This window comes from Pleurodeles waltl, chromosome 6, assembly GCF_031143425.1.
Source record: "Pleurodeles waltl isolate 20211129_DDA chromosome 6, aPleWal1.hap1.20221129, whole genome shotgun sequence".
Taxonomy (NCBI): domain Eukaryota; kingdom Metazoa; phylum Chordata; class Amphibia; order Caudata; family Salamandridae; genus Pleurodeles; species Pleurodeles waltl.
This window is the reverse complement of record NC_090445.1, coordinates 747,565,424-747,586,364: the sequence shown is the minus strand read 5'-3', so window position 1 is coordinate 747,586,364 and position 20,941 is coordinate 747,565,424. Positions and strand designations below refer to the sequence as shown.

The 20,941-nt window shown below is 42.3% G+C and overlaps 1 protein-coding gene across 1 annotated transcript in view; it reads left to right on the top strand.

Annotated features, from left to right (window-relative positions):
• Positions 1 to 20,941, top strand: part of TRUB1 (TruB pseudouridine synthase family member 1) — a 188,229-nt gene that overhangs the window by 23,048 nt on the left and 144,240 nt on the right. Inside the window, exon 2 of the mRNA XM_069239276.1 lies at positions 16,447 to 16,542. Within this exon, the coding sequence (XP_069095377.1) occupies positions 16,447 to 16,542 (96 nt within the window). The remainder of the gene's footprint in view (positions 1 to 16,446; positions 16,543 to 20,941) is intronic.

The window sequence follows — 20,941 nt, the reverse complement described above, 5'->3', positions numbered from 1 at the left end:
ATAGTGCTTTTCAAGGTTAAACTCTGCAATGCAAAAGGTTAACATACTGCATATAAACACAATGCATGAATTATGCTATTTCATAAAGACTGGGTTTTTGGATTTTTGTCGCCCGTAGAGCGCGCACTGTCCTGATGTTGACAGCGACTCCCGGGGCTGCACTTGCTCCTCGCGCGACAAGGCCCGTCCCGCCCGCCATTTTTAGGTCAGGCGGCCAGGCAGTCGCTGCCCCATCAAACCTTCACCGGACTCCGCCGCTGCTTTAATTCTTTGTTTCCCCATGTGGCCCTCACCCCCCACCCCCGGGACCTTTGAGGGGTGGGGGTGAGTTGACACTCAAAGTATGAGGCTATCTGGCCAGGATGAGAGCTGACGGGGGATCCTGGGCTGGAGCTCCTTTCTTGGGCTACTCACTCCGTGGGCTCCAGGCCACAGCCGCTTTTAATATTGTTAATTTGTTTTTTAAATAACATGTTTAAAGTTACTTCTGATTTCTTTCATTAATAGCTTTTAAAGATTTCAATATTATTCCAGTCTTGAGGTTAGTGCTTCTTCCCACTTTAGTAGAAAGATTTTTATACACGAGACAGGTTTTGGCTGATGCAAATGCATTCTCATAGTATACTACACACTGCTGTCCGCTGGTGTTGGGGCAGTTCTTTTGCAGATATTAGTATATATGCTTATCACTCCGCGCAGATGCCTATCTCTGTGTACACCTTACTATACATGTCTGACCCCATAAGGCGATGCTTGAGAGAGAGTTGAGTGTGTCCTTACTTTCAAATGTGCACACTGGTTGTCCAAGACACAGTTGTCAACAAAGAGGATACTCCATGTTATGCTCTACACATAACATTAATTATCATGAAGAGAGCTATGAGCACAGAGAGCAGTCTGTACCCACAGCCTATTTTGCATATATGTTGCTCTGGGAAGATGTCTGAGCTGACCATCCAATAGAAACTTCTCAATATAGAGCTCATTTCTTCCCCACTCCCTAGCTGGAGATCTGTTATTCAACAGATAAGTTGCAGCATGGAGGCCAGTCCCTCTCAACACCTTACCACGCATACCCATCATCCAAGGGGAACACTCCCTTGTACATGCATCTGTCATCCCAGAGAGAGGTCTCAGTGGCGAGGCCAGTACCTCCCCATACCATACTACGCACACCTGTAATCTCAGAGAGGTGTCTGTGTAGAGTCCAGTTCCTTCCTACTTCCTAGTACACACACCCTTTATTGAAGAGAGAGTTCTTGGTGTTGAGGCCACTCCTTTCCCACACTGTATTGCACATCCTTGTTCTGGAAAGTGGTACCAGTGGAATGGGTATTCCCTATTATACCCTTCTATGTAGAGTGGTTATCCTGTCAATGGTACTATGCACATCTTTTGTCCTACAGAGAGTGGGTAATAGAGGAGGCAATTAATTTGCTATTGTATAGGTAATTGTAATGCAAGAGTGGGATCTTCTTCACAAGGTAGTGCATGTTTATAATCAAATACACTCTATCAGCTGCTATATAAAATCTTTAATGCATTGATGCTGCCACTGGAGATGTTCGAAACACAGGTTAGTGTATTTTCACAATAAAATATGGACACAAGTTATCCAAGACACAGTTCTGAACAGAGAGGATACTCTATTTTATACTCTACTATGGACATTCATCAGAAAGAAGAGAGGTGTGCAGAGTTTCTACCCACAGCCTACTTTGCACATTATTTTGGTGAGATTTCTCACCTGAGAGGGCAATGGATTTTCATATCATAGTCTCTAAAGATGTTGTTCAAGACATACTTTTGAGCATAAAGGTAATATTAACTGCATACTTTACTTGTACTTATGTCATACTGGGGAGAGGCATGGCCAAAAAGGTAAGCCACTTTTTACACCCTATTTTGCAGAAGCATTATCCAAAAGACACATCAAAGGAGAGAGACCAGTCTCTCCATACACTATACTACGCAGACTTTTCATGCAAGAGGCCTGTGTCGGGAAACATTGCAGTTACTACCCCCAGTCTCCTATGCATGAATTAAACCCAGATCTGTGAATGTTTGATTGGTTACATATTCTGCCCATCATTTGTGTTTGTTTGCTTTTGTTGCCCTAAATGTGCTGGGTATGCCAAGACGTGGGACCCGGGCTCCCTATGCCACTGGATTCAAGCTACCCTGGCTGATGAAGGGTGATACCCTGGAACTGGTCCCAGGGTACTTGTATCTGGTCCAGGGAGGATCTGGCCTGGCAGTTCGGGCTGGACTGTTCCCATGTGGAACAGGGTCAAGACTGATTTGCCTATGGCTGGGTTCAAACTGGGGGATCATGGTGAACAAAATAATTGAAGAATTAAACCCAGGTCTGTGGCTGGGTGTGAATGTTTGATTGGTTCCGTATTCTGTTCATCATTTGTGTTTGTTCGCTTTTATTGCCCTAAGTGTGTCAAGTATGCCCAGACGTGGGTCCTGGGCTCATTATGCCACTGAATTCAAGCTAACGTGGCTAATGAAGGGTGATACCCTGAAACCGATCCCAGGATGCTTCTGGTACAGAGAAGACCTGGCCTGGAAGTTCAGGCTGGGCTGTTTCCCTGGGGAACACAGTGAAGACTGATTTGCGTATGGCTGGGTCCAAACTGGGGTGACATGGTGAGCTAAAGAATTGATGGATTAAACCCAGATCTATGACTGGGGGTGAACGTTTGATTGGTTCCGCATTCTGACCATCATTTGTGTTTGTTTGCTATGCATACCTGTCAGCCTGAGAAAAAGTATACACAGAGAGATGCATTTCTCTCAAACTCTACTAGAGACACCTCTTATCCTGGTAAGATGTGTTATCAGAAAGATAACTCCATTTCCAGACACCACTACATGTCACTGTTGTTCTAAGGAGAGGTGTGAGGATAGTTGCCACTGGTTCACTGCATCTTACTGTACATCTAAGTTGTCCTAGAGCTAGGTCTTATTTCAGAAAACAATGTTTTTCTACCGAAGTACTGTATATATCTGTCGTGCTGCTTAGAGCTGTGAGTAGATAGGGGGATAATTTCCCACACATTAATAAAATTGGTTATTTCCCAAGGGAGAGGTGTCCATGTGGAAGGTAGTACTTGTCATAGTTAGTATGAAACGGGGAGGTCATAGATATAAGGTGAGTACCCACCCACTCTACCATGCCTACTACTAAGCCTGAGAAAGGTGTGAAAGGGGAGGCAGTGTCTCCTTAAACCCTATTATACACCTTATTTAACCTCATGCAAGCTTTCAGTGGAGAGGCCAGTCTTTTCCCATAGTCTAGTATAGACTAGGATTGTAAGAGGTAAGTATTGTAATGAAGGCAAATGTAAATTCTTCCTGTAAAATATTTTTAACATTTCTCAAGAATCTTGCAGGATCAAATAAAAAAAAACGGGTTGCGAAAATCTTGTTAAAATGGGTATAATTTATATGTACATAATATGTTCAGTAAAAATGCAAATTCCGTTATAAAAGTAACCTCTCGTGAGAGGTTCCCAAGTGTAAAGCAATAAACTCTGCCCCCTAACAGTGGACGTGGAGAACTGTGCACCTTGCTTCGGTGAGAGGCCTACAAGAGTTAGCCACACTATGTATGAGAACATCATGGCTCTTGCAAATGTCATGAAAAAGGAAAAAAAAGGTTAACAGTACAAACAACATTCATAATGAAGGTATAGAGTAGCGCTGAAAAGAGCTTTTATATTATTAACATTTTTTTAACAACTATTTTTTGTGCTTTTAACAAGTTTACCTTTTTTAAATTATTTTTTCAAAGGTCCAACAAGAAACTGGGAGCAAACAAAAAAAATTCAAAACAAAGAGGAGAAAAAAATCTACTGCCTAGGTGGGCATTTAGAATGTATGATGGAACAAAGAATGCTGGACCCATGCATGCCTGAACAACGCAGTTGGAAAAATGATTGCATTGTTACCACGAATGCCTTTACCACGCATGCCTTTACAACGATTTTTCGTTGTAAAAGCATGCCTAGTAAAGGCATGTGTGGGAATGGCATGCATGGTTCTAGCATATGACCCCCCCCCCCACCTGCCCTAAGGTCCAGAAGTACCCCACCCCTGATACTAAAACTACCCAAACCTCCCACCCCTAAAACAAAACTACCCCGGATACTTCTCAGCCACCCTGAGCCCTAAACCCTTCCCCGACCTTTCCCTCCCGCCCTAAAAACAACTGACCCCCCCACCTCTAAAACCAAACTACCCCGATTCCACCACCCTCAAAAACCAAACTGCCCGACCCCAGAAACCAAACTACCCTGACCCCCACCCCCAAAATCCAAACTACCCTGATTCCCCCACGCCCAAAAACCAAACTACCCCGATCCCCCATCCCCAAAAACCAAACTACCCTGACCACCCACTCCCCAAAAACCTAACTACCCTGATCCCCAACCCCCAAAAACCGAACTACTCCGTTTGCAAGTGTGGAATATGAGGGGCCTGCACTTCCTGTCCAGTTCTCGAGATCCACTCACAAGATCATGCATTTGGAATTAAGTTCATAACATTGTATTTTTGGCATTTTGAAGAAAGTAAGATATGAGGAGTGTTCTTTAAAGTAGAAAAACAATTGATGTATTGCTAGATTTGATGTAAGAAAATTCTGTTTTTACTATCTCACGAGCCGCTTGCGAGACACGTGAGAGGCCCGGCAGAGGAAAGACAACCCAAGCAAGGGCTGTGATTGGTTTATATGGATGTCTTTATTTAGAAAAGAAAGATTCCTTCCTTGATGCTTCATTTAGCTGGTAGATTTTGCTGTGGTTAGACCTTTTTGGCTAGGTCTTTGATAATACTGATTTTCTGGTACCAAAATGTCATCATCCGAGTCAGATGAGAACCGTACTCCAGTTCCTGCAACTCAGCCATCCAAGGAGTCCTTGGTGTGGCAATTTTTTGATATGAGGCTTGGTGGAAAAAAGTATCTGCCAAATATGTAATTTGCAAAATATGAAAAAAGAAGCTCAGTAGGGGGTCGCCGGAACATGCAATACAGCATGAGTACCACTGGGATGTGGAGACTCAATGCTTTGCTCGGGCTGAGTTAGCCTGTGCTACAAAGCTTGATAGCTCATCAGGGGAGCAGAAAACAACTCTCCTTATCGGAACAGAGGTCGTCTTTGATGCTTATGCGAGCAGATAATTTTTTCTTCTGAGGCAAGCAGTGCTGCATTCGACCGGCTTGTCCAGGATAATAAATGCCCGGGAAACGTCCGGAACAACAACTCCAGAACAACGATTAAGTTGTTAACACAAGCAGAACCACGCTTGTGTAACGATGACTCCCTTTCTCTCTGCCTTAACCATGCATGTGCTGAACAACGCACATGCGTGGTTAAGGCAGAAAAAAAGGGAGAGTGCATCGCAAGAGGACGCAGTCAGGTAAGTGAGGCAGGGGTGGGGGTAGTTTGTTTTTTAGGGGCAGGGTGGGGGGGGATCGGGGTAGTTCTGTTTTTTTGGTGTGGGGTACTTTTGTTTTTGGGGAGGGGCAGGGTAATTTGGTTTTTGGGGGTAGGAGATCATGGTAGTTTGGTTTTGGGGGTGGGGGGAATCGGAGTAGTTCTGGTGGTCTTGTAGCCCTCATGGGTAGTGGATGGCTGTGGTGATGTTGTGTGCCGTTCCCAGGTTTCCATGAGGAAAAGTACATCTGGGATGCTGTCCTGCAGCAGATGTCAGATCTCTGTGTCTTGTTTGGTAAGTGAACAGATGTTGAACATGTATGCAAGTGTGGAGTGTTCTGTGTGTGGTTTTAGGACTGTGTGATTGTGAGAATAGTGTGTGTTGGGTACTATTGTTGAGGGGTAGCGAGTGTGGATAAGTGCATGAAACCCTGCAGGAAGTTCAGGAGAACACTCTCTTGCTGTGTGGTATGGCTAGGCAGTCGGGCTTGATGTTAGGGTCTGATTTATATTTTGTCTGATGAAATGCTCTGTCACAAATGTGACGGATATCCTGTCCGCCGTATTACAAGTACATTATGTCATGGCAATTGTAATAACTGTCACATTTATGATGAAATATTCTATCTGCCAAAATATAAATCAGGACCTCAGTCTTGCTTGAATCGTTTAAACACCAAATTGTGTTCTTGCACTTCTTTGTGAACTGCAGGACTCTGACCAGGCACAATTTGCCAATTCTAAAGGTGCTCACATGAACCTTCAGCTCATTTTGCAAATGGCTGATGACAACTTCTGTGCAGATTCCAAATGCATATACACTCATCTGTTAGCTTTTAAGAAGCTAAATTAAATGAATTGCCATTAGCAATAAAAGCATTAATTTCATCCCTTATCAGTAGCACTCTCTTCCACATCAAATTTTGAGGAGTGAGCAACTTTGCTTAAGAACAAAGGGAATTAATAGTTCAGTAATGTCTGCAAAACTAAAGCATGTTGTTTGTTGAACTGTGTAACATACAATCTTCAAGTAAAAAGTGTATCTGTTCCTTGAAAATGCCATCCTTCTGTTACTTACACACACACAGACACACAATCTCTCTCTCTTTCTCTCTCTTTCTTTTCTGTTCATGAACTGTTTTATTCCACATTGTTGGACCCGGCCCTTTCTGCAGGGTCAACCCCAAACTTTTTGCCTCCGTCCTTCTATAGTTATCTGACCTGTTTTTGTTGGCTTTAGGACTCTGGGCACTTTACCATTGCTAAAATGCATATGCTGTCTGTGTAAATTGTATTGGTGAGTGGTTTCTCCAGGATTGGCATATTTGATTTACTAGTATGTCCCTAGTATAGTGCACCATGTGTGCCCAAGGGCTGTAAATCATATGCTACTAGTGGGCTTGCAGCACTGATTGTGCCATCCACATGAGTAGCCCTGTAAACATGTCTCAGGCCTGCCACGGGGAGGAGTGAGAGTGAGTGGGTGAAAGTGAGTGTTGGCAAGTGTACCCACTTGCCAGGCCCAACTGTTTCCCTTTTTTACATGTAAGGCATTCCTAAGGTATGCCCAAGGCAGCCCCATGAGCAGGTTGCTGGGTATTTAAAAGGCAGGATAAGTGTTAGTGTGTTTTACATGTCCTGATAGCGAAATACTGCCAAATTCATTTTTCGCTGCGGCACAGCCTATCTCTCCCAAAGTTTAACATGGGTATTTCATTTAAATTCCTCTTAAATGTCATTTCCCAGTGGCAGCAGATAGAGATGTGGAGTTTGGGGTCTCTGACTTCATAATTTAAAGATACTTCTTTTAGCGATTCAGTTTGAAAATGCCACTTTTAGAAAGTTGCCATTTTCTTGCTTAACCATTCTGTGCCTCTGCTTGGCTGCTGAATCCATGTCTGGGTCAGACCGACAGCTAGGCTGGTTATGAATTAAATCTAGACAGTGACACAAAGAGAGCTGAGGTGTGTCCTGTATATCCTGATGGTTCTTCCTAGGCTAGAGTGGGAGGGAGGAGCTGACACCTGAACAGGCTGTCCCTTTCCTGACATAATGCAGTCTCCAACCCCATGTAGTGTGTCTGGAGCCAGGCCTGGACAAGGCAGGATCTTGCAAACAACAGAGACTGTTCTTTGAAGTTTGCCTACTTCAAAGGCAGAAATAAGTATAAGTGGTGGACCCAAAACCCCAGACTTTCCTCTGCCAAGGAGAAGAGCTGTGAGGAGTAGTACTGCCCCTTTGCTGTGTGTGCTTTGCTGGGTTGGCATGCAGTTACTGCTTCTTCTGTGGAGAGGACAAATACTAGACTTTGTTGTGTATCCTGCTAGTGAAGTTCCTCCAAAGGCTTGAAGTAGAGCTTCCCTCCTGTTGGAAGTCTCAGGGACAACAAAGACTTAAAGTTCATCTGCCTACAGCACTGGGAACTGTGTGTTTTGTGCTGCAACAGAAGAAAAAACACCAGAACATTGCCTGCACTGTGACCTGACGGCTCCCATGGAGCCTTGTCCCGCTTCTCACTGCAAATCTGGTCTCACTGATGATGATGCCTGACTCCGTCACCGATCCACTGCTTGCACTGTGACCTTTGGGGCATGCATGTCCTTCACACCGCAGCCTTAGTATCTCTGCCGTCGCTATATGCTGACACCAATGCTGCTGCCTGCACTGTGGCCTGAGGACACTGCTCATGAGGTACACCGTGAAGCACCGTCCCGTCTCGCACTGCAGCTCCAATCCACCGACGCCAGTGCTTTCAACTCCAGCATTGTCAACAGACGCCCCTGCCTGCACCGCGACCCGTGGGCACCGCATGGAGCCTGCCCCACGTCGTACTCCAGCCTTGGGCCTACCGACGGGAGCGCTTCAGCAACAACAGTGCCTGCACCGCAACCTGGAGACACCACACGTCGCACCGCCCAGCTTTACACCGCACTGCTGGTCTCACCGACACCGCAGGGTGCCGTCACTGAGCTACTGCCTGCACAGTGATCTGTGGGCATCACATGTCACATCGTCCCCACTTCGCACCCCAGCCCTTATGCCAACAGCACCACTTCTCCTGACTTTGTCATCAGCACGGATTTCGATCTGCAACGCGTGTGACTTCAAGGGCCCAACGACCCCTGCACCGGGACCGTGATGCCCTGCGTTTCCAAGGTACTGTTTGTGGGTCTTCCCGACACCGTAACTGGCCCACGACCTCAAAGTCGGCCTGAACTGTTGGATTTGTTGTTCATGTCTCTGTGATAGCCCCGGACACAGCTATCGACTTCAAAGAACTGTCTTTCTAAATAATTATTGCAAAATTCATATCTGCATTACTGTTTGTTGGATTTTTCTCGTATTGGTCTTGTTTAACAGAGGTAAATATTATTTTTTTCTAAAAACCAGTGTGGTGTCCTTTTTTAGTGTTTTCACTGTATTACGGTGTGCATTACTGTGTGTTACGTGCGAGTGCCTTACTCATTGCCTCTGAGATAAGCCTGACTGCTTGTGCTGAGCTACCAAGGGGATGAGCTAGGGTTATACTAGGTGTGTGACTCCCTTATCCTGAGTAGAAAGAAGAGTCCCTACTTGGACAGGGTGCAAGCCACTACCAACCTGAGACTCCCCTTTCTAACTGTTCAGTATATTGTCTCCAAAACATGCGAGAATAGAATTTTGTATCTAGAAAGAAACAAGTGATCAGTTTTGTGTAATTCTGGTTACTGAAAGAAGTGTCTGAATCAGACTGATATTTGGCTAATGGTTTGAAGTAAGAGAATTTTGTGACAAAGTATGGGTTCACTTTCTCACATCAGTACTGTGGAGTCATCCCACTGTGTCATTAAAAGTATGTAGAATGGCAAGTCGCTGTATCACTCATGGTTAGATGAGTGTCATTATCATATGTTGAAGTATTGGATGGTAGGTTTTCAGGCAAGTTTGTTTTAGTGTTCCTACCCCATCACTGGAAAAAGCATCTGGTGATAAGATGCCATGTAGATTTTGGAGAAAGGTGTGTGGCACTTTTACAGTCTCTGCTAGTCCGAGGATCTGGGAATCCATGTCCTTCTAATAAGCACCATCTTGCAGCATGGTGGCTATTAACCTGACTGAACTGCTTCAAAATGCCTCTAGTGATACTAGCTTCAACATTTCTGATTTTTGGATTCTCAATCTCTGGAATACATTTGGCCTGCACTATTTTGGTGAGAAATACCGCTACTGCCACCGCCAGCCAAAGTTTGACCCAAATCAGTATCACAACTATCCAGACAAAAGTCAATTAATGCTTATTGTAAGTCTCCATTACATGAAACATGCCTGAACTCCACCCATCTACTTTGCAACGGAGATATCCCCAACTATTTTTCTCACATCTATATATTTTTTTCATTTTCAGTTGCTTGAGTGAGGAATAGTTTATTATATTCAGGCAGTGTTGGATTAATGTCTGATGTGTTTCTGGCGATTGAATTCAATATCCTTTTAATGTAATCTGAAATGGGTATCAGTTGTGGTGTATATGGTGTCATTACTGCAGTTTCAAGCTTTACAGTGCTTACTACTTGATGATCTGTGATTGGGCTGGTTTCTCTTCATCTGGAGGGTGTTCTGACAGCACCATGCTCTGTGACACTTGTCATTTGCACAGTTTACAGTATTTCTGGCAGCTACAGTGGTCAGCTGTACATCATGGGCACCATGGTACTTATTAACTGAGTTGATAGAGGTATTGGTGATTATATCACTGTTCTAGTTCCTTTTGTTGCTGTGACTGGCACAGGCTCTATGTTGTCACCATTAAGTAGCCAGCCCATTACAGCGGACAATGTCAATGAGGCTGCAGCATTTTGTGCATCAGCCAAACTTTGTTGGGTTAGCTGGAAATCCTGTTATAGATCAAGGTGTGATTAGTCATGAGGATTTCCCCTCTTGGGAAGTCTAGTACATACATTTTCTTGCTAAATAACATTTCACAAGGTGTGCAGTTCTTCGGACTATATGCAGCATATTATTATTTAAAATTCTTTGTGTGCTATATAGATTATTTACCTAGGGTTCACCATTACTTAAGGCCAAGGCTTGTTTAAGTATGCTATTAGGTACTGTCAGCTGCTCAGTTTGAACTAGGCTTAATAGCATGTGAGAATTAAGTGTACTCTGCTTGTACATCCGCTAATACCAATAACGTGATAGCCAGTCCTAGAACTGAGTTAAAGGTATGACCTCCACCTCTCTCTACTGCGTACAACAAATCTTTTGTGACTGTCGAGGTGAGATCTAGCACTGTGGCCACAACTACATAAAACAACTGTATGAGTCTTATGTTATCAATATGAATTTATGTATCTTTACTGGCTTAAGCACACCACTGTGATTTGAAGTAAACAGGAGTGGTTGAGCTGCTTTTACCAGGGAGTGTGGTGATCACTGTGGTAGAATGCTTTATTCATTGTCATATGTCACACTTTAGTACTTTTTGACTAGTTAACATTGAAAATAATGGCCCCCAATAAAGTCTTTGCAATATATGTAGCATATAAGCGGAACCAATTCCCTTGTGTGCCGTTGTATCCAACCTAGTCCATTTATCCAGAATATCTTGGTCACCTACTCCAGGTATTGTAATTTTAGGGAGTCCATCTAATTAAAATTAGTAATTGTACTTCACTGGAAAGCCTGTAGGCAAGATTGACTTTTTGTGTGGTGATTGTATTGGTAAGTGCATTTCATGGTTGCTCTTAGTTTGCAACAGAGTACTGCTACTACTGTGTGCACCTGCACTGTATTGCCTTGTTGAGTGCATTACTTTAGATCGGGAATGACCGTATGCCCCCCCCACTTTTCCCTGGGGAATGTGGTCCCTAGGGCCACTTACGGCTTGGGATGGGTGGCAATGCGCCCCCCTCCGCTATAATTAATGTATGGCCCAGGGGGATGGGATCCTTTGGGCTCAAATGGGCCCATTTGGCCGATTTTAATATTAATGCATTGGCCCCAGTGGATGGTTTGCCCAGGGCCTCTTAAGGCTTGGGGAGAGGGAAGCACACGTCCTCCACCCCTAATAATATGTATTTTTTTGGCCCTGGGGATGTGGTCCCTTGGGCCAATAGTTACTTTGGGAAGTAATTTGTTCACACTCTCTCCCTTTAAAAAAAAAAAAAAAAAAAAAAAAAAGATGTCCCTGGGTCCCCAGGACCAATAGTGGCTTGGGGAGGGGGCCATGCCACCTTCCTCACCTGCCGAGGGGATGGCTGCTTGCAGAGAGTTGGATACATGACCTGGACGCAAGCCAGGTCATGTGCCTGACCCCACGCAGCTCACGGCCTTCAGCCACCACTAGGATTGCACTTAACTGAGGAATATAAAGGCGAGGCGCTAAATAAGATTTTAATCTTGGGTTTTGACCATATACCTGTGGGCTGTAGAGTTGGAGATTGAGCACACAAACCACGAATAAAAGAAACATGGGAGGTAGATAAATTCAGAGCGCTAGATGTAGGGCTCAATATACTTAGAAAACTATACTATATTTTCTATCCTCAATTCTTTCCACATCTTAAGTGATCCTGCACCGCCTATGTATCAGATACAGGTTTTAGAATAGTGATCATCTATTATCAATTATGTGGTTGTCTAGGAAGGAATGGAGTTATATAATGATGTTTTGTGGTACCACCCATGTCTTTAATTGAAAGAGAATGACTTGTGATTATTTACTGTACCAGTAGGCAAATTTTGAGTCACCCGAATTGAACTCTAAAATGCAATTACTTTAATTTTGAAGAATATGAATTTATTAAAGAAATCCTCTTTGTCAATTCAAAGATTACATTATCGACTCGTTTTCATATAACACAATACATTGTCACAAACCATGAATTACGTCAATATATCAAATACGATGACAAGAAAAACAAGATTGACAGCATTAATCCCCAAAAGCTACCCAAAATCAAAATTGGAATGCAGTCACATCTACTTTTCATGCAAGACAGCCTTAGAACATTACTAATAACTCTATTTTATCAAAGACATACTTTTCCTATTCATTGGATGGTTACTGCTATAAATATTTTACCTTTGAACAACTAACAATGCATTCTAAATGTGTGCTGTTTATGCAATTGGAATTCGACTAAGTAATTAAAGGCTAAAAAAGGTATGATTTATAAACTTGCAATGAAGCTCAATCCTCCTAATGAGCAAGAATCCATGTAACTTCATATATGGTGTGTTTCTATCATTGTGCTTAAATGCATGTGTCTGTAGATCTTGCGATGAGTGCTTGCCTTCTGGATATTATTTGTACAGCCCTGAAGAAGTGGTTGCACTCCGTGAAACACAAGTTGTCTATGACTTGTGAATGGTCATAATCCCAGAGTGTTAAGATGCCATTGCCAAATGTTTGTTTCAAAGTCTTTTGACCTTTGAGAGTTGTGTTGTCTCTGCTGCAAAGGACTGAGGCATCTAAAGGCACAATCATTGTATTGAACTTGTGAAGAAACAACTTCACTGCTATCTTAATGAATACATGATTACATTTATATTATGGAACTGACGTAAAAAGACAATTTTCTTCCCAAATATAGGTATGTTTTGTTCAGGAAACATTCATATTTTTGTATGAAGATAAAGTGAGAGAGAAAGTGAGAAAATGAAGCTTTTAATGTTATGATCGTTTAACAAATGAAGTGACTGCTCCACACAAAAGATGTATCATGATTTAATATAGACATCAGGTGGATTACTGCCATGGGGATAGTAGAAGGATGGGGCACAAAATATCAGTTTACCCCTTACTTCTGTTTGCATTTTATACCCCCTTTGCTGTTTGTATGGTAATATTAGATTTTTTCTCCATAATCCACCATGTTTTTGTAGGTGTACCCTAGGAATATTGCTTATCCTGCATCTTTTATTTTGGGTTTGTATCATTCTTGATACTTTTGTGGTTGTGTATGGAGAGTCTCTTACCATATAGACATAAACATGAGAGATCGTTCTGGTAACTCCACTTATTTCTGATCTTGTGGAGTCACAAATGTATTTTATGTATGACTGGCAGAGCTGCATTACTTTTAATATTACCAATAGTATTTTAGCTACTGTATCTATGTGGCCCATAGGTTTCAAATCCAAGGTATCTGCAGGAGAACCACAGTGCTCCTGTATTTCCATGAGGGTCTTGAGTAGCACAGTAGTAGTGTAAAGGGTTGCAAATATCCATCCCCACAACTGGCATTGCAGTATGTTAGGCACAATCCCTTGAAAGGCAAATGTTAATTACCCGTTGTTCACCTTGTAGGGACAAATGGGGATAAATTAACTGTAAGTGATGGGTCGTTATTACTATCTAGAATGCATTTTCATTGATTTTACATTGGTATCGCTCCATTATAACACTTATAGTTTGTGGATTGTCAGTGGCTTCTGCATGTGTAGGTGTTTGACTAGCACCTGTGACTTTAGTTTCCCGGCTGTTATAATACAAACTGTCTCTACTGTCTGTGTATTGCGGTTACCCCTGTCAACATTTGCCTAATCTCTCCTGTGGGTAGTTGGTCAGTTTCTGGGTGAGGCATTTAAGCAGCTAGTGCAGGCCATGTTTACCCTGGCAGTGTCAAGGTCCAAACATCTGCAGTACATACCGCCGCAGTGATGGCGGCCAACATACTGCCACCGCAGCTACCATCTGTCTGCCATGAAAACCATGGTGGTAGGCCGGCTCATAATGCCATGGGCAGTACTGTGCCAGCCGCCGGCCTGGAGATAGAGATCTCCGGCCCGGGGGCTCATCCCGCCATGACGGTATGAGTGGAGAAGTGGCAGGTTGGCTGCAGCCAACCCGCCAATCTCATAGAGTGGCGGTATGTACCGCCAGCAAGTTGGTGGTCATACCCCCACATTAACCCTGGCAGACATAATGAGGGCCTATATGTATTACATGTGGCAATGTTTCTTGAAACAATGTCATATATTCCTTGTAGGTTATTTGCACTTTAATACATTTTTATGAGTCTGTAAAGGACCTCTCAATAGGATTTTGATCCGAGTGTGGCTTTGCTGCACGCTTAGTCACATACAGTTCTCTCTTGTATGATTTTGGCATAACACTTTCTGCTCTGCATGAATACTTTAATATCAAAATCAATCTTTTCGGGAAATTCTTGTCTTCACATTATTCATTCTGGCACAGATTATCAGTGGTTGTATCCTTTATTCTAGAATGTCTTGGATCTTCTCCTAGGAAGAGAAGAAGGCAGCAGTCCAGTTCACTTGTGAATCTCCAGACACATTCTGGTCTCCTTTGTAGCAAATCCTATGCTTGCATTCCTATTCCATTCCAAACCTGCATGTGAAGAGAAGGCGGCATCCTCAGGGTTCATTGTGATCTTCCAGACCCATTGTGCTGCCTCCTCTTTGTGCTAATTGTATATAGTGTCTGAAATCGGAATCCCTTCTTCCTACCACTTGTTCTAGTCTCCTGATTAGAATCTAGGGCTTGTCCCTCTTAAATATAGTTCAGATTTCTGATACGATTAGTCCTTACACTTCTCAGCCTGAACTGGGGCGGCAAGCAGGAACTCCTGTCTCCCTTTCAGCGGGCTCATTGGTAAACTCTAATTGACCCCTAATACCACCTCTTTCTTAGTTGCCATTTTTTTTTTCTTACCACAGGGTTGTATCTACCTTTACAGGGTCATAACCCTAATAAATACTTTATACTAATATAAATAAACAAGGTTGTCGGCTATAGATATGATACATGGGAGCTTTTTGGATAGTAACTTGTTACCTTGGAGTGAGTCAAGTGAGTGGGAGGGAAGAATTGGAAGGTGCCGTAGGAAATATTAATTTTATTTTAATCTGATAGATTCTGGTACTCCCAATAACTTTGTGGAGAAAAATAGATCTCGGCCATCACTTAACTAGCTGTTCTTTCTCTACTCCCCTAGTCTGCCTTCCATTCATCACTTAGCAGTAGACCACCAAACTGCATATTGCCTTTACAACTACTAAAGAAAAAAAACAGAAAGACCACAAAGGGGGGGGAGACACCTAGTAAAATAGGTGGGCCTTGAAAGTTCTATGAAAGGTCTCTTGATTAGAAATCTATCAAATGTCAACAAGCAGCTAATGCCACATCTGTGGAATGAAAACCCATAGAGACCTGGCATCATATTGAGAGCAATCATAGCCAGAACGAAGGGAGTGAAAGGGGACGTTTCAGTGCATTGAATCATAATACCCTTTGTGTAATACCGAGAGCATTGACTGAATCCTCTTGGTGACTGAGGGAAGGGTGAAACCCCTGGTTAGCTTCAGAAAACTGATCACATTTTAGCAGATTCAGAAGTAGTTTAATCATCATATTTTGGTTGTGCCAAATAGTTCCAGTGGTAACAGCTGGCTACGCATTGGCATAATCCATTCTTAACAGAATACCCACTCCCACCACTGTTACCTTTAATTGCTTGACGTAGGTACTTAAATGGTTATTTCACTGAGAGTTTGGAAGCCTAACTTTAGTTGGTTGGCTCCAGCGGCCAATTTCTGCAGTAATTGTTATTCTTTGGCTAATTTCGATTCATCATCTTTATTAATAAAGATTTTATTACACCCCTGCTGTTGTGGGCGGCTTGAGCCTGTACAATTGAGTAACATCTCTGAAACTGTTTGATCTTTGCAACCTGAGTGGTAATCTCTGCTGTATGAGCCTATACAACTATTCTAACTCTCCTAAAATGTCCTTAGATTTAGAAAATGTTTTTTTTTTTTCTTGTTACAGCTTACATACATGATTTCTCTTATTTATAACTGATTGAAAAAGCAGAACATTTACAAATTCCTAACATAAAATTACTCTTTAATCCTTCAGACCAACCTCGGCATTAGAGTGGGCCAAACCTTTACCTGAACACTGCAGTTCGTTGATCTTGTGCAGTTACTTTGCCATGCGTGTTTTTGTTGGTTTGTTTTGCTGAGCTGCTTTAATGTTGTTTTTCTTTAGAAGCTGGTATTGAACATCAAGGAATGAAAAGAAAGCAGCAGAAACTGAAGATGGGACACGGAGGCACCTTGGATAGTGCTGCATCTGGAGTTTTGGGTGAATTATTTTATTCTTGCTAATTATTATGTTTCTGCGTTCCTGGCTCGTTTAACTTCATTTTAACATAAAGAAGGGGTTTAACCAGGTTTGACCAAGAGTGAACTCCATGTAAATGAACTCTTGTGTTCTACTTAAAATTACTTTATGTTCAATTCTGTTTCTTCGTGGCTGCACAAAAACCACCGTGAATTAAGGTGATTTGAGATGAGTTCAAGGTTAAAATAAACATGTCTAAGTCCTTATCAATTTATGGAACTTTTTTAATGACGAAAATTTAGGAAACCACATATGAGCTGCTTCTTGCGTTAATTGTAATTGCTTTGCTCCAGTCTTTCAGTTCTGAATGTTCTGACGTATTGAAGCTAGTTTAGCTTTGGAGAACTACGAATGACAATCCAGTAAAATAACTACCTCTGCAGCAAAATAACGAATTAGATTTGTGAATGAAGTGGTTTTTGTTCTTTTCACTTAAACTGGTCGCCATCAGGCCTTTGCTCAAAACTACATTCAGACTTTGGGAGCTCCATTTTAGGAACCTTTGATGAATATCTGTTTGGTTATGTATGATATCAGATACAGCACTGTGCATTTGGGGGGTCAGTGACAACTGGAAATTCCATTGAAAAATAAGATGGCATGGATGCCAAAATTAGGAAAACTTAGAGAGGGAGATTTATAGAAGGTTAATTGGGAGGTTTATTTTCCCAATTAACTTGCATTGAAATAGGTGAGAGTTTGTGTCGGGGGAAATCTAAATTAGTAATTTTCGGCTTTAAAAATCAGCAGTCTCCTGCCCGAATAATTTCCGTTGGCATGTATGCGATTCATTTGCAGCTGTCAAAGGCCTGGTGATTTCGCACCATCATAATATGAACTGTAAGAGAAAAGTACAGGTTAACACAAACCATGGGGATGCCCAAGGTCGAAAGACACTCTGACTCAAGTGGATATTCGCAGGACTTTTCTAATTATGCTGAGAATGTGATCAGACCATATCTCCTTCCCTGCACAACACACGGAAAATGAATGAAGTAGATCATATTGGGCCATCCCAGAGACGATTAACAATATTAAGTAGGGATGCCTAAGTTCCATATGAGACAGGACAAACATTGTTCAACCCCGAGTGACATCCACCATCCAAGGAAATCAGAACAATTTCTAGTACCATGGGCTTCTTGACATGTGGTATACTCTTAAAGCCATTATTTTAAATATACAATCTCTTAATGGCAAAGTGTACCAGAAACTCGGATGGTATGTATCAACTACCATTTAGAAAGTTCTGACAAGTGTCTTCGTCGCTAAATACCAACGTCGGAGACAATGGTTGTGATAGGCACACTAACAAAAGTACAAGGCATGTTTAAAGGGAACTAGAACCAAATGGCATTCTTTTTCTTGGCAGTGCAAACCATACCACATCAGATGAACACAGGAAAAAAACTACTGATAAATATTACTCATAAATATTAAGCTTTGTGAGTACTAATATCTTTCAAGTCAAGAAATTCTTTATTCGGCATCCAAACCGTAAAAGCTGCATAAAAACAGGGTAGAAACCAAACAGTAAAATATATATGTTACAGAAATGTAAACAATTTGATACTTTTGAAAGACAGATAATAAAGTACATTTCGATAGAGGAATAATAAATTGTATTTAATCACAGCAGCAGCATAATAGAAGGCTGTACGATCTGAAAGAAAAAAAAAAGAGAAAGATTAATTGAATGTACTGAACAATCATCACAAGCACCAGGCAAATCCTCCTTCCGTAGCCCAGACTCCGGGAAAGCCAATATGGAGCTTGAATCCTGTTAAAAGAAATTTATGGTGGATGTTAGTTCCAGTAGTTAGTTACTGTTCAATATTGTTGAAACTGAAACATAAAAAAACACAGCCAGTTCACTGTCCTCTAGTAAAATCCTAGCTTCACTTCAATTTTTTCAATAATAACTATTTCAGCGCACCTTTAGGGCAAAGATTATTTGAATCGGGTATAGGAAAAACTTTGGGTTTTCCTGTTCGTTGAAGCCACAATTTTCAAGCTTTGCCTACAAGATTCCTCCTGCAAATCTCAGTATGTAATCTAATAGTGAAACTGGTATGGCAGTATAACTGATTTGGACCAGACCTTCGGAGGGTGGTTTGCAGCAGCAGCCATGAGGACATTGGTGACTAACGTAGCCCACAAATCCACACCATGTTTAAAAAAAAAACACTAGGACTCGGTCCAGCCCCTATGCCTTCCCTTTAGAGTTTCCCCAGGATAGTGGCCTCAATCTCCGCTACATCAAATACCACTGTGATAGTAGGCCTTTCCTTACAGATTTCTAATATGTTGTTACCTTGGTACACCTGTGTGGGTGGAGTAAGTGTTGCTAAAATGCTTTACTGATTTTGTTTTGGACCTGGTCTGCTTGAGGTAAAGGTGACAAGGTCCGACCGACACTATGCTCTACACAAATACATTAACTGGGCTCTCCGAACTAGAGGAAAAAGCCAAAGGAAAGAAACTCCACTGAAACTTGGACTTGAGTAACTGAAAAGACATGGGATATTTTCAGGGAAAGGGGTTTAGCATGTAGCAGGGAGTACCTGAAGCCCAGAAGAAGAACAGGACAGAAACTAAAGATAGGACCAGGTTAGAGCAGACTGAGATCTGAATACTGGAAAGGAATTGGGTAATGCCTGTAAAAGTCTAAACTTGCAACACATATATAGTATGATAAACAATGGAAGGGCAATCTGAAAGTAGAAAGCTAAACAATAGATTGTCAATAATAGTAGTTTGTATGCTCCATACAAAACTATATTTGTAACTAAAGAGATTACAATAAGGAGCTGTGATGCACATATAGCCTTAGGAGACACTTGGCTGCTCTTATAGAACATTGGTGCGTGGAAATAATAACCAAAATTTGGATATAGACTTAGGAAAAAAGAGAGGGAACAGAACAAGTGGAACATATGTCAGAAATGGGACACAGAAGAAGTAGGACTGGACTCAAGAATCGTCGAATGATGTAAGAGTAACAATACAACAGCAGGCAGGCCAAATTTACCAATTAATTGGAAAAGTAAGATAGAGACTGGGATCTAGGAAAGGTATATAAGAAACAAGAGCAAAGATTGCACATAGAACATGCAAGGAATATTGGAGTATAGGAAATTAATCTGCATACAGACAAAAACAGAGAGAGGAGGGGCATTTTCAAGGAACAAGAGATTCTAGCAATACAGATATTGGGGAAACAAGAAACGTTGAATATGCATAGCATAAAGAATATAGGAATGGCCTTCGAACAGAGCAGGAGGTCAGACCAGATTTGCATAGTCTTAGTAATAAGATCGTTGTCGTCACTTTGAACGCTGACTTCCTGGAGGCTGTTGGACCTGGCCCTTTTTGCAGAGTTATGCCCAAACCTTTTGCCTAACTCCTCCTATTTTTTCTGACCTATTTGTGTTGGATTTAGGATTCTGTGCACTTTACCACTGCTAACTGGTGCTAAAGTGCATATTATATCGGTCTAAACTGGTTCGGTGATTGGTTTATCCATGATTGGCATATTTGATGTATTACTAAGTTCCTAGTATAGTGCACCATGAGTGCACAGGGCCTGTAAATCAAATGCTACGAGTGGGCGTGCAGCACTGATTGTGCCACCCACAAGAGTAGTGGTGTGTGTGTGTGTGTGTGTGTCTCAGTCAGCCACTTGCTGGGCCCAGCTGTTCCCTTTTTGTACATGTAAGGCACTCCTAAGGTATGGCCAAGGCAGCCCCAGGGTGCAGTGTATTTAAAAGGTAGGACATGTACTGGTGCGTTTTACACCTCCTGATAGGGAAATACTGACAATTCATATTTCACTATTGCAAAGACTGCCTGTCTCTTGAATATACGTCTTGGTCGGGATGACAGTTGGTTTGTGTGTGTATTCACTCTAGACAGTCACACAAAGGTAGCTGAGGTGTGCCCTGCATACCCTAATGGCCCATCACCAGGCTGATGGGTCTTCCTGAGGTAGAGTGGTGGGAAGAGCTGCCACTTGCACCTGAATAGGGCCTCGCCTGTCCTCACACAAAGCAGTCTCCAACCACCTGGAGTGTGTCTGGGGCCAACTCAGGGAAAGGCAGGGTCTTGTGCACTACAAAGACTTCTCTTTGAGGTTTGCATGCTACAAGACAGAAATAGGTATAAGCACTGGACCTCTGACACCACATATTTAGAATACTTCTAGACTGAGGGCATTCTGTCAGGAAGAAGAGCTGGATGCTGTAGGAGGGACTGCCACTCTGCCTGTTGCTTTGTTGTACTGGCTGCCTGCTTCTGTCCTGTTAAAGAAAGGACTGGACTTTTGATTCTTACATCTTGCTTTCCAAAGTTCTCCAAGGGC